The sequence below is a fragment of the Phascolarctos cinereus genome, unplaced genomic scaffold (genome assembly GCF_003287225.1).
Source record: "Phascolarctos cinereus isolate Bilbo 61053 unplaced genomic scaffold, phaCin_HiC Scaffold_9;HRSCAF=440, whole genome shotgun sequence".
Lineage (NCBI taxonomy): Eukaryota > Metazoa > Chordata > Mammalia > Diprotodontia > Phascolarctidae > Phascolarctos > Phascolarctos cinereus.
The window spans coordinates 96474272-96487661 of record NW_027556402.1 but is presented as its reverse complement, the minus strand read 5'-3'; the positions used below and the strand labels follow the sequence as shown (position 1 = coordinate 96487661).

Below are 13390 nucleotides of genomic sequence, written 5' to 3'. Positions count from 1 at the left end.
CCCCTCAGTCTGTGGGCCGGAAGCTCAGGAAGCAGCTGCCCCCCCAGCACCACGCTCTTGGGGAATGGAGCTGAAACCCCGCCTTCCTTTCTCAGCGCCGACAGGAAACAGACTTTCCCCACTGACCTTCTAAGTTGTCTTTGGCATTCGTGGATTGAGGAGTCTGGAAACCTCCACAGCTGCCTGCGATTCAGTCCTCTGAGGCCTTCTGCGCTGCCAGGCTGGCGCCATACACCTTTCTGATCAATCATCCAGGTTGTCTCGGGCTAGAAATTTGTTTCACTCTGTCTTTTTGTGGGTTCTACTGCTTCAGAATTTGTTTAGAGCCATTTTTTTATGAGTATTTGCAGGGGTTTGGAGGAGAGCTCAAGCAAGTCACTGCTTTCACTCCGCCATCTTGGCTCCGCCTCCATTCATGTTTTCTTCAATAGTATGTATTACACACACGTTTACCTTAATTTTCAATTCCTTAATGATTTTGGTAATTGGTTTTGTGTCACATTATCTTGCTGTTTAGGCCTGTGGGCCCCACTCGCTGTATTGAGTGCTACATTAAGTGCATTTCATCAAAACCATATTGGACACCAGCTATGTGCAAGACAGTCTGCTGGGCCCTTTGGAGATAGGAATAGGAGTAAGATAGTCTTTTCCTTCAAGAACTCACCATCTAGTGAGGGCCTGGGAGGCAATATGACAAATACCCATTTGGAATATGATGTTGGCTTGTATATATGCATGTTCATACATGTTTGGTAGGTGATGACAAAAGGCTTCATGAAGAAAGTAGCATTTGAGCTGGGTCATGAAGAGTAAATTTCAAAGTGGAGATGTGCAGGCAGTTAGCCAGTAGACTTAATTAGACTTTCACAAAGGTATCACTAAGATGATATAGTAAGAACAATTAGTAGAAAAGATTACCTCAAAACCTGAGGTGTGCTCTTCCACAAATACATAGAGTGTTTCTGGGAAGAATGGCCTCCAACCTAAAGTAGAGGTGACTAGGTGGGCTGGTGGGCAGGAGCACTGTCCTAGGAAGTCAGGAAGATCTGAAGTGTCACTTCCGACACTTAGTAGCTGGGTGAACCTGAGCAAGTCATTTAATCTCTCTCAGCTTTAGTTTCCTTGTCTGTAAAAATGGGGGAATACTTATGGCACGTACTTCCCAGGGTAAAGATCAGCCCTCTTCTGCTGCCCTTCCTACCTTATTTGGTCCAGCCTAGGCAAAGAACTCTGCCTCCCTAAAATTCTGAGTGGTGAATGATGCTGTTTTTATATATAGGCCCAAGGGATGTGACTGATTCTCTTCTCCAGTCAGAAGGTATTTCCTGTGTGGTGTCAGTATATTTTATCCAGGAGTCACCCTATAATCCTCTCAAACTGATTAAAGACTTATTCACACATTATGATGGAATTAGAGGAAAATTCCTTTGTGATTGCATTCTGAGTCATCTGGGAGTTAAAATGCCTCCCTTAAATTGTGTGCAGAACACCTGTGAATGCTGTGATCTGAGCCTAAGGATATAGATTAACAGAATCTTAAGAGCTGTGAAGGAACCTTTCATCAATCACCTGGTCCAGCTTCCTTGTCTTACAGATGTGGATACTAAGACCCGGAAGTGAAGGGACATGGCCCTGGTCACACGTTGGGATTTGCACAGGGCTTATAAGGCCTTCCTCTACTTCAAGTTCTTTATATGACCATCTGGTAGGGGAGCTTACTCAGTAGCCCCAATCCACTTCTTAGAGGATTCAAAAGGTCTGTCAGTATATTCGATTTTCACCTATTTCTACTGTCCTCAGACTCTTGCTTCTTCTCCAGCTGTCTGATGTCACACACCCACACACACCCACCCACACACACCCACACACCCACACACACACACACACACACACACACACACACCTCAGAATGGCTGGTCCTACTCTGGGTCTTTTCTGATTCCCTCTACTTGGAAGGAGGTTTTTTCCCTTTTGAAGTTATCTTATTTTATTTAGTATATATTTTGGACTGACTGATTTGTGAAACGTTGTTATTTTACCTACTGTCCTGGAATGTAAACCCTCTGAGGGGACAGATTGCTTCATTTTTGTGTCTGTCATCCCAGTGACTAGTGTAGTACCTACCAGGTATTTTTGAAAACAGATTTTTATGTATTTACTTATTTTTACAAACGTTACTTATCCTTTTTCACCTCTTCCTGTGCCTCCCAAAGAACAAATAAAAAAAGAAAAAGAAAACCCCAATAAACAAATATGCATAGTCCAGCAAAACAGATTCTCACATTGGTCAGTCCAAACTGCATGTCTCATTCTGCGTTTTTTAAGTCCATCACCCCTTTGGCAGAAAGCAAGTAGCAAGCTTTAATTTGGTTCTTGGAAAGTCAGATTTAGCATTATGTTAATGAAAATTCTAACGTCTTTCAAATTTGTTTTTGTTTAACGTGTTTTTGTCATTATATAAATTGTTTTTCTAATTCCATTCACTTCTTGCTCCTGTATCAGTTTAGAGAGAAGACCTGTTTCCTCTGAAACTCTGTTTTTGCTGGCATGTAGTATTTTTACATTAAGTCTGTAGTATTTAATATGTTTGTTGAATTGAAGGAAGCACCCAGAGTCTTGAATATGTACGTTATTAGCATGAATTATTTTTCACTTATTTAAAATGTTTATTCTGGAAAGAGCTCAGGGCCGGCAAATAAGAGAACCAGCTTCGGTTCTGTCACCAGCTAGCCATTTGCCCCTGGGCAAGACCTTTACGGCCTCTGCTTCAGTTTCATCATTTGTAAAGTGCCTGATGCCCCTGCACAGTTTCTGAGGATAAAGTGAGGTCAAAGAAATGTGTGACATTAGCAGACATTTTAAATCACCTAGTACATACTTTTCCTGTCTCTTCTCCCCCCCCCCTTATTTTACAGATGAGGAAATAGGCCCAGGGAGTTTGAGACTTGTACAAATGATATAGCTAGTGAGTGTCAGAGTTGGGACTAGAATCCGAGTTTCTTGCCTGCCAGGCCAGAGTTGTTTCTACTATGCATGTCAAAATTTTATATATGTATGTGTATATATGTATAGATGTATGTATGTATGTGTGTGTGTGTGTATTTCAATCCTCTAAAAAGATTAGACTGTATTTTATTATGTAACAGGAATGAATTCAAACTGTCACCATAGTGCTCTCAGGCTAATAATGGATCTCAGATTATGAGGATGGTTTAGGACTACGGACTAAAGGACAGTTGTATATCTCCTGGCACAGATGCTTAATAAATGCACTTGTCGATTGATCGCTTAGGTGGGTTATACCACTGTGTAATACAGGCAAACATGGCGTGGACTAAAGTCCAGGTGTACATGTCCTAGCACAGGGTGCTTAATAAATGCTTGTTGATTGATTGATTGCTAGAGTTATACCACTGTGTATCTCAGCTTCCCAATAGATGGCGCACTTTCTCCTTTGACAGAACTGGGGCCAGAGATCCTCATGGAGAGACTGATTTGAGAACTTCGAAGAAAATGTGTATTTGCTTTCATGAGGAAATTTGTTGGCTTATTAATGACAGTTTGCATTTAAGTTAGGCAATATACTGTTTGTTACCAGGGAAGGTTCTTTGCTGAGAACCTTTGGAAAGTGACAATGATATTTTTTTAAGAGTACCAATAAAATAAAAATTATTCCAGAAATACAGTCCTTAGATTTTCTGAGAGGTAAAGGAAAGGGTGAGCTTAGGATAGGAATAAGAGGACTTTGTTTTCCCTTTATATCTCCTGCCCTAGCACAGTGCTTAATATCTACTTGTTGGATAGGGTTGTTTTGAAACATAAATGCAAATTGGATTTGGAAATGTTTCTCTTATGCAACTAAAATACTGGAAGATAAAATGAAAACTGTTCTTGCCCCAGTGGGAGAGGGAGAAGGCTTAGCTGCCATTTTGGCTAGGACAAGAGATTCCCTGACTTGGATGATATGAATTAAGTGACATGTTCTGGAAGGTAGGGCCTTCTTGAAATGATTTATTCAGGAGAGGATTGTTGGGTCCCCTTTTAAGTTCCTGAAGCTTTTTATGGTGCAGTGCACAGAATTTGTAATAGCTTCTTAGAAACTTTGCATTATAAAGAGTGTCTGTGATGCTTTTGGAAATGGAGACAGTCACTTAACATTGTGTCCCTCTGAGGCTAGAAAAACATGAACTCTACACTTTTAGCATTTAAAAAGCAATTGATATTTATAAAACTTTGGGAGATATTTATATTGAGGTTTTAAAAAATTTGAACACTAGGAGTTTATAAAAGCAACATAATTTATGCTTAATTCCACCTGTAATTATAATATGTAATTAACCTCCAGTCCTCACTTCCTCATCTATAAACTGGAAGTAATCATTCTTTCCTTCTGTATCTCATTGAAGAGTTAAGAGATTATAGAAACAGAGGACTTAGTGTTGGAACTTGGAAGTCAGCTAGTTCAGCCTCCTTATTTTTCAGATGTGGAAAGAGGCTCAGAGAAGTTGAGTTGATCTTGAGCCAGGCACTGTGCAAGGTGTTGAGGAATCCAAAATAGACATGCCCTCAAGGAGCTTGTGTTCTTTTTGTTGTTTGTGTATGCACAGACACAAAATCAGTGCAGGGTGAGGGATCTGAGAAGGCCTCATGCCCAAGATGAAACTGGAGCTCAGTCTTGAAGGAAACAAGGGATCCTAGGAAGCTAAGGTGAGATGGTGGTACACTCCAAGCATGATGTGTGGAGATAAGAAGTGGGGGAGCTTTTTTTCCCCCCTTTGTTTTTATTTATTTATTTTTAGTTTTCAACATTCCCTTCCACAAGATTTTGAGTTCCAAATTTGCTCCCCATCTCTTCCCTCCCCCCACCCCAAGATGGCATGCATTCTGGATGCCCCTTCCCCTAATCTGCCCTCCTTTCTATCTTTCCCCCCCCCTTCTCTTATCCTCTTCCCCTTCAATTTTCCTGTAGAGCAGGATAGATTTCTATACCCCATTGTCTGTATATCTTTATTTCCCAGTTGCATGTGAAAACATTTTTTTTAATATTTGTTTTTAAAACTTTGGGTTCCTAATTTTCATCCTTCTTCCATCCCCACCCACCCTCATTGAAAAGGCAAGCAACTCGATACAGGTTATACGTGTATAGTCATGCAAAACACTTCCATAGCAGTCATGTTGTGAAAAACTAAGTATGTTTCCTTTAATCCTATCCTGTCCCCCATTTATTCTATTCTCTCTTTTGACCCTGTCCCTCCTTAGAAGTGTTTGCTTCTGATTACCCCCTCCCCAAATCTGCCCTCTCCTCTATCATGCCCTTGCTCTCTTGTCCCCTTCTCCTTCTGTTTTCCTGTAGGGTAAGATAGATTTCCATACCCAATTGAGCATGTATGTTATTCCCTCCTTAAGCCAAATCCTATGAGAATAAGATTTACTCATTCCCTCTCACCTTTCCAACTACTTCCCCGTCCACTGTAGAAGTCTTTTCTTGTATGTTTAATGTGAGATAATTTACCCCATTCTACCTTTCCCTTTCTCCTTCTCCCAGTATAATCTTCTCTTACCTCTTAATTTTATTGTCCAGATATCATCCTTCATCTTCAAATCACCCTGTGCCCTCTATTTATCTGTCTATCTATATATACATACATATAATTTTTTCCCTCCAACTACCCTAACACTGACAAAGGTCTCATGAGTTACAAATATCATCTTTCCATGCAGGAATGTAAACAGTTTGACCTTAATAAATCCCTTATGATTTCTCTTTCCTGTTTACCTCTTCATGTTTCTCTTGAGTCTTGTGTTTGAAAGTCAGATTTTCTGTTCAGTTCTGGTCTTTTCATCAAGAATGCTTGAAAGTCCTCTATTTCACTGAATGTCCATTTTTCTCCCCTGAAGGATTATACTCAGTTTTGCTGGGTAGGTGATTCTTGATTGTAATCCTGTCTCCTTTACCCACCAGAATATTATATTCCAAGACCTGCAGTCCCTTAATGTAGAAGCTGTTAGATTTTGTGTTGTTCTGATTGTGTTTCCACAATGCTTGAATTGTTTCTTTCTGGCTGCTTGCAATATTTTCTCCTTGACCTGGGAACTCCAGAATTTGGCTATAATATTCTTAGGAGTTTTCCTTTGGGGATCTCTTTCAGGAGGTGATCACTGGATTCTTTCAATTTCTATTTTTACCTCTGGTTCTAAAATAGCAGAGCAGTTTTCCTTGATAATTTCTTGAAAGATGATGTCTAGGCTCTTTTTTTGATCATGGCTTTCACATAGTCCAATAATTTTTAAAATTATCTTTCCTGGAGCTGTTTTCCAGGTCAGTTGTTTTTCCAATGAGATATTTCACATTTCTGTTTTTTTCATTCTTTTGGTTTTGTTTTACAGTGTCTCGATTTCTCATAAAGTCACTAGCTTCCAATTGCTCCATTCTAATTTTTAAGGAAGTATTTTATTCAGTAAGCTTTTGGACTTCCTTTTCCATTTGGCCAATTTTGCTTTTTAAGGCATTTTCCTCCTCACTTGTTTTTTGGACTTCTTTTGCCATTTTTTAAGGTATTATTTTCTTCAGTTTTTTGGGGGGGTTTCCTTTAGCAAGCTCTTGACTTGTTTTTCGTGATTTTCGTGCATCACTCTCATTTCTCTTCCCAGTTTTTCCTCTACTTCTCCTACTTGCTTCTCAAAATCCTTTTTGAGCTCTTCCAAGGCCTGGGACTGATTCATATTTTTCTTGGAGGCTTTGGATGTAGGAGCTTTGACTTTGTTGTCTTCTTCTAGTTGCATGTTTTGATCTTCTTTGTCACCAAAGAAAGATTCTGTGGTCTGACTTTTTTTTTTTGTGAGGTTTGCTCATGATCCCACCCAATTACTTGAGTTTTAAACTCTTTGTTAAGGTAGGGGTCTGCTTCCAGTGCGGAGAATGTACCGTCCCAAGTGTTGGGGGTTTTGTGCAGCTGTTTTCAGAGATACTTGTAGGGACCTGTAAATTTTCAGTTCTTCCAGGTGGTATGATAAGGAGCGAGGGGTTTACTCCTTTCCTGGCCTGTGCTCTGGTCTATGAGTGACCACAAGCATGTTTTTCTTCCTTGTGAAGAGGATTCCCTCTTCACAACCATTACAAGCTCCACCACACCAGCACTCCTTCTCCTTGCCCCAGGACTGCCACCCAGAACTGACTCAGATCCAAGCCCAGACAAAACAAGAGAATCCTGCACTAGCAAAGAGATCCCTGCAATTTCCCTCTGGTCAACCACTCAATTCCCCCTCTGGCCCATTCGGTGGGCCAGAAGCTCAGGAAGTAGCCACAGCCCTGGAGCCCCACACCAGAGACTGAGGCTGGGACCAAGCTTTTCTCTCACCACAGTCACAGGTTTTTCCTGCTGACCTTCTAAGTTGTCTTCGGTGTTTTTGGGTTGAGAAGTCTGGAAACCACCACAGCTACCTGTGATTCAGTCCTCTGAGGGCTGCTCCTCTTGGGTTGGATATTTGTTTCACTCTGTCTTTTTTTGGGTTCTGCTGCTTTAGAATTTGTTTAGAGCCATTTTTTACAGTTATTTGGAAGGGTTTCGGGGAGAGTTCAAGCAAGTCACTGCTTTTACTCCACCATCTTGGCTCCTTGGAACCTAAAAAGGGTAGACAACAAGCCTGTCCATTGCATAAGGCTGGAAAGATCCATGGGGGTGAATTGGGGAAGGGCTTTAAATGCCCTAGAGAGGAGTTTATGTTTGGTCCTAGAGGTGGCAGGGAACCACTAGAAATGCTTTTCATTTATTCAGTAAAAGTTTATTATAGGCCATATGCCAAGCTAGAGACTGGCATACCAAAATAAAAGTGAATCAGTCCTTGCCCTGAAGGAACTTACATTCTATACATAGAGGGAATGGTGGCCAGGGAAGGAAGCTATAGTCTGGGAAGTCACAAAGTTGGTGAGTTGAACAAGAGGACAGTCAGTTGGCACACCTTTGTCAAAAGCATTAGTAGTATTGATGTGATTTCATTCATCCCAGGCAGTGTCTGGAGGTTTGGTTTGGAGGGAAGAGGGCAGCGGGCCAGTGAGGAGGGTCAGAGCCTGCCACCTGAGTTTGTGTAGATTTTTGACATTTTGTGGTTATAGAAGACAGAGGCCTTCTTGTTCAGGGTTCTTAATGCTGCCATGGTGGTTAAATAACAAGAATAGCCAATGGTCCCAATGGCACCTGATGGAAAAGTTGTTTTCAAGGTTGATATTGCTCCTGTCAGGAAGTGGTTAAACATAATGCCATGCTGAATACCACTTGTGGTGACTAATAAAATATGCCTTTGTATCTCTTACACCTAGCTACTGAAATCAATTCCAACTATAGGCAGGAATAGACAAAAGGGTAGAAGGAATATAAGTTTCAAGACAACAGATGTTTTACACTTCTCTCCAAAACAGCTTTTAAGATCAAAGGATTATAGATTGAAAGCTAGAAGAGGCTTTGGAAGCCATAGAGTCCAGTCCCTTCACTTTTCAGATGAGAAAACTGAGGCCCCAAGCATCTGAGGCAGGATTTAAACTGGGATCTTCCTGATTCCAAGTTAAGCACTCTACCCACTACTCTACTGAGCTGTCTATATCTGACTATTTAATAGTATGGTCGCCCCAAAAAAGGAATTAGGCATACATCAGATGGTTTGGAAGACTTTTAAAAATGAGCATTTTTAGTGGTCTTATTCCTGAAAACAATATGAGATAACCTGATGGTGTCATTCCGGTTTTTCAGAAAGGGACATTTTAAAAATAGAGAAGACATGATCAGTTAGTGGGAGATTGAGTCCTGGGTTCAAATTATCAATTTTCTTTTTAAAAAAATTTATTGATATCTTCTTTTCAAAACAGTAATATCTTCTTTTCATCTCCCACACATGGAACCTTTCCCCTACCCCCACCAGAAAAGACAAACAACAAAACAGTTAAGCAGAACCATTCATTATAGTGACTGTCTCTCCCAGTGCCTAGATTTAGCACTGGAGGGGACTCTGGAGCTTCTGTTTTAGCATTTGTTCTTCAGGGACAAGATGGATCATTATAATTAACATTTGGCTTCTTTCAGTGTTATTTTGGTTTATGTTATTATAGCATTGTGTAATTACTCTTACTTTTTCTGCTTACTTTACATCAATTCATACAGATTTTCCCATGCTTTTCCAAATTTCTCACGTATTGTTTTTTAAAGCACAGTAATATATTCCATTGTATTTAAAATCCACAGTTTGTTCATCTGATCCTCAGTGGATGGACACTCTCTTTGTTTTCAGTTTTGTGCTACTACAAAAAGTGTTGCTTTTCTGTCATTGATCTCCTTGGGTGTGTACCCAGTAGTGACGCCACTGTCTCAAAGGATATGAGTAGTTTAAGGACTTTTCAGATTCCAAATATGAGTTTCTTGGGTTAGCATCTCTTTGACTCTTGGCCTTTGTCTGGGATAATTCCTTGCGGTTGCAGTATTAGCTATTCTAGTGTGATCAGATGCATGACAGTTTAACAAACCAGTTTTTCCCCATGCACAGGTCAACTGAGGAGACTTTTAGCTTGGCTGATGAAACCTGCAGTTCTAACCCTGCCATAGTTCGAAGGAAGAAAATCGCCATCAGTATCATCTTCTCCCTGTCTGAAAAAGAGGAGGCACAGAAGAATTTCCAGGACTTCTTTTTCTCCCATTTCCCCCTCTTTGAATCCCATATGAACAGGCTGAAGAGTGCAATTGAAAAGGTAACAAATCCCAGTCCAATGGGTGAGATGGAGAAGCAATAGATATGGGACTTCTTCACTCCTTGCCATGGAAACCTTTGGAGTGGAAATCAGAGCATCTTCCAGGGGACCTGCTGGGGATTGAAGGGTGGAGGTCAGAGCTGAAGAGCTGGATTTCCTTAGGAAAGGGCTGTTTGGTTCCTTAATGTCATTATTGCTGTGTTTGAAATTGGCCAAAAGATTGACCCTTGTTAATAAAGTCAGGAAAAATGAGTTATAAGGAAATATGTTTTCTGGGAAGTAATTTTGACTGCTTTCTTTTTCAATAAGGCCATGATTTCCTGCCGAAAGATAGCTGAATCAAGTCACAGAGTACAATTTTATATCAGCCATCTGATGGAAGCTCTGGGAGAGTTCAGGTGAGTTTCTGAAAAGGAGAAAACACAACCCAAGTCCTGGAGGTTGCTACTGAGCACTGGGTCCAAGGCTTTAGAAATAATGAATAATGAAGAAGTGATGAATACCTCAAATTTGTAAAGAGCTTTAAGGTTTGTAGAGCACTTGCATGTAATTATAAAACACTTTATGTAAATTCTGTCATTGTAGCTATCTCATCAGTCTCTTGAGCTAGGGGGGAAAAAACTATTTTTAAAGATGAAGAAGAAGCCTGGGAAGGCACAGCCCTGGTCTGAGGCAGGATTTGAACTCAGGCGTTCTGACCCCAGATGCCATGCACTGTCCCAGCCTATCTGCTCAAAGGAGAAAGTAGCCAAGAGAAGTAGGGAGTGGGGAATAGGTGCTGGGGAATACAGTTTGTAGGTCAGTGCCTAGCAGTTCAGGAACAAGGTACAGAGTCTCTAGCACCAAGTGTTCCTCACCACTAGCAAAGAGGAAACCTCTAATAGGATTTTTAAAAAATCTCATGTGTGTGCAATATATGCATATGTGGACACACTCACACACTCACAAACAAGCAATATAGTTCTTTCCCCTCGAAAGAATGCTGGGTTTGGAGTCATGATTCAGATCTCTGCTCCGCTACGTACGTTGTGTGCAGTCATGAGCGTAGCACTGCCTAAGCACCTCCTGTGTGCCAGGCATTGTATTTGGCACTGAACTCCTGATTGATTGCTTTCGTGCCCTGAGAGTCCATAAAACCACCGAATCCTAGATGTAGAGCTAGGAAGGATCTTGGGGACCCCCTGGGCCGCCACCTCTTTCATCGTACAGGTAGGGAATGAAGGACCGGAACAGTTAAATGACTTGCTAGAAGTCCTACCGCTAGTCCCTAGCAGTTGTTACTTTTGAACATGTTATTTTTCTTTTATCCAAACAGCAGGCTAGCCTGAGGGGTAGAGAGGTAACCCCTTTGTGGGAGAAACTGTGCCAGAGTTATTTCCTTCATGATTGGGTTGGAATGGTGGTACCACTCTGTGTAGCCAGTTTGCCAGTGGGCACTGGGACCCCCACCCTGCCCAGTCATGTGAGAAATGATTCATTTGGACCTCTACTCTGTTCCAATCAGTATTAATCATTTTGCTGTGATTATGTAGGGGTAATGATTATAAGTTCTGTACTATTAGGCCCCAGACTTGTGAACTGCAGATTGTAAGTTTACTTGCTTAATCATAGGAAGCTAGCTAGAGGCATGCCACCCTTGTTTTTCCTTGTTATGGTGACCAAGACCAGTGTGGCAGAGGTGACTCAATTACATGAAAAGTCCCCCAACTTATTTTTGTACCTCTGGATCACTGTCTCTTGTCCAACATGAGCAGATAACCATCTTATGACCACTTACTCAGTGGAGTTGCCCCACGCTTCGCCCAACCTCTCTGCTGATAAAGCATTTTTTGGCTGATGTATCATTTTAAGCCCTCAAAGCGAGGCCTACCAACTAATGGGGTTCTGTATTTTGTGTAGCTGCTCTAGCATGTTCAGGTATCAAGAATTATAAAAATAAGGCCCTGGAGGAAGGGGGCATCTCAGATTGTGAGGAAGATCTAAGGTCCACTTCATTAGAAAGGACCATGGACCTTTTAATAAAGTGCCATTGGCTCAGAGCTCTGCCTCAGTTTCTTTTATTGTAGGTTGGACAGTTTTAAACTCCACAGTTGATTCTTTATTACATGGCTATGGAATGAGCAGCTCTCTGAGGAGAGTCTAAAAGATTTTGTAGACGTGAGACCAGTGAACACCTTCAATTTGGGAATGCTTAAGTGGAATGAAATGGCTAGATTTGGGAGATGCTAGTAACATATGGGGCCTATTCAGAGACCAGCAACTCTTTTTGGAAATGATCAGATGTGATAGAAGGGAGTATTACATGACACTAATCCCTAGCAAAGCTCATGGTGGTCACATGATCTCTCTGGTTACATACTTTCGGAAAGCAGTGAGGATCTTAGCAGATAAAGACTTTTTAAAAAAATGTAATTTTTTTCTTGGGTTGGTCCCTAAAGGCATCTTTGGAATCAAGACTGTTATGTTGTTCACACTAGTGATCTTGACCACTAGTTGTAACTAAAGCATGATCCAGGAGCCAAAAGTCTGAAATCCCAGAACCAGGAAATAACCCTACAGTCACAGCCACATCTGTTTCCATTTAAAAACATTTTTCACTTTAGAAATTGTGATGACATAAACATTGCTGGAATGGGGGTCCCTGTCTGAGCAGAGTAATCTCATCCCACTTGGTCATGAATGACTCTCACTTCATAAGTTACTATTCTACGAGGGCTTTGGATGCCTTTCAATTGAGAGGCAGCATGATGTACTAGTTAGGGCAAATGCCAAGAATCAGAAAGACCTTGGTTTGAATTCTGCTTTAGACCCTTACTAGCTGCATGACCCTGGATAAATCACTTAACCTCTCTGGTTTCAGGTTCCTCATCTATATAAAATGAATTGATAGTTTCTAAGATCCCCTACAGCTCTAAAAATCTATGATTTTGCAATTTATTAAAAAATTTTAAGCAAAGCAGAGTTGTATTATGACCATATTTATTATTATTAATATTTTGTGTCACATTATTATATAAACATTATAATTAATTATTATTAATAACTAGCATTTCTATAGCGCTTTAAGGTCTGCAAAGTAACAGATATTGACTCTAGGCAAGTTACTTGACCTCTGTTTGCCTTAGTTTCCTCATCTGCCCTTGTTTTGAGAATCTAATGATAGTATTTGTAAAGTACTTTGCAAACAAAGTGCTATATAAAGGCCAGCTATAATAATAATAATAATAATAGGCCAGATTTGAACTCAAGTCAGATTTGAATAGGTCAGATAGCTAGATTATCTCTTGTTGGCTTGGTAAGGCTTCTTGTTGATTGTTCTAAATTTAGAAACACACTAGTGTTTCCAGGCAGGGTACCTGAGACAAGTGCTACCTTGGCCTTTAACTGTGTTGTGGTGAAACTCATTTTCTCTGGAGGCTTTAGTTTTCTTATGCAGAAAATGAGAATGTTGTTTTAGATAATTTTATGGTAGCCATGGCTAGAAGGCTTGAGGTGAGAAAGACCTCCATTCAAGTCCCAAGTCTGACGTATAGGAGCTGAGTGATCCTGGGCAAGTCACTTAACCTCTTAACACCCCCCCCAAAAAAAAACCCAAAACAATCCTAACTGTCTTAGATGCCCTATAGAGTTTCTAGTCTTCTGAGAAGGGAGTTTTAC

At 40.7% G+C, this 13390-nt stretch overlaps 1 protein-coding gene across 1 annotated transcript in view; it reads left to right on the top strand.

Moving 5' to 3' along the window:
• The window catches only part of FNIP2 (folliculin interacting protein 2), a 152503-nt gene that overhangs the window by 88862 nt on the left and 50251 nt on the right, over positions 1-13390 (top strand). Inside the window, 2 exon segments of the mRNA XM_020994002.2 lie at positions 9532-9733; positions 10043-10131. Of these exon segments, the coding sequence (XP_020849661.1) occupies positions 9532-9733; positions 10043-10131 (291 nt within the window).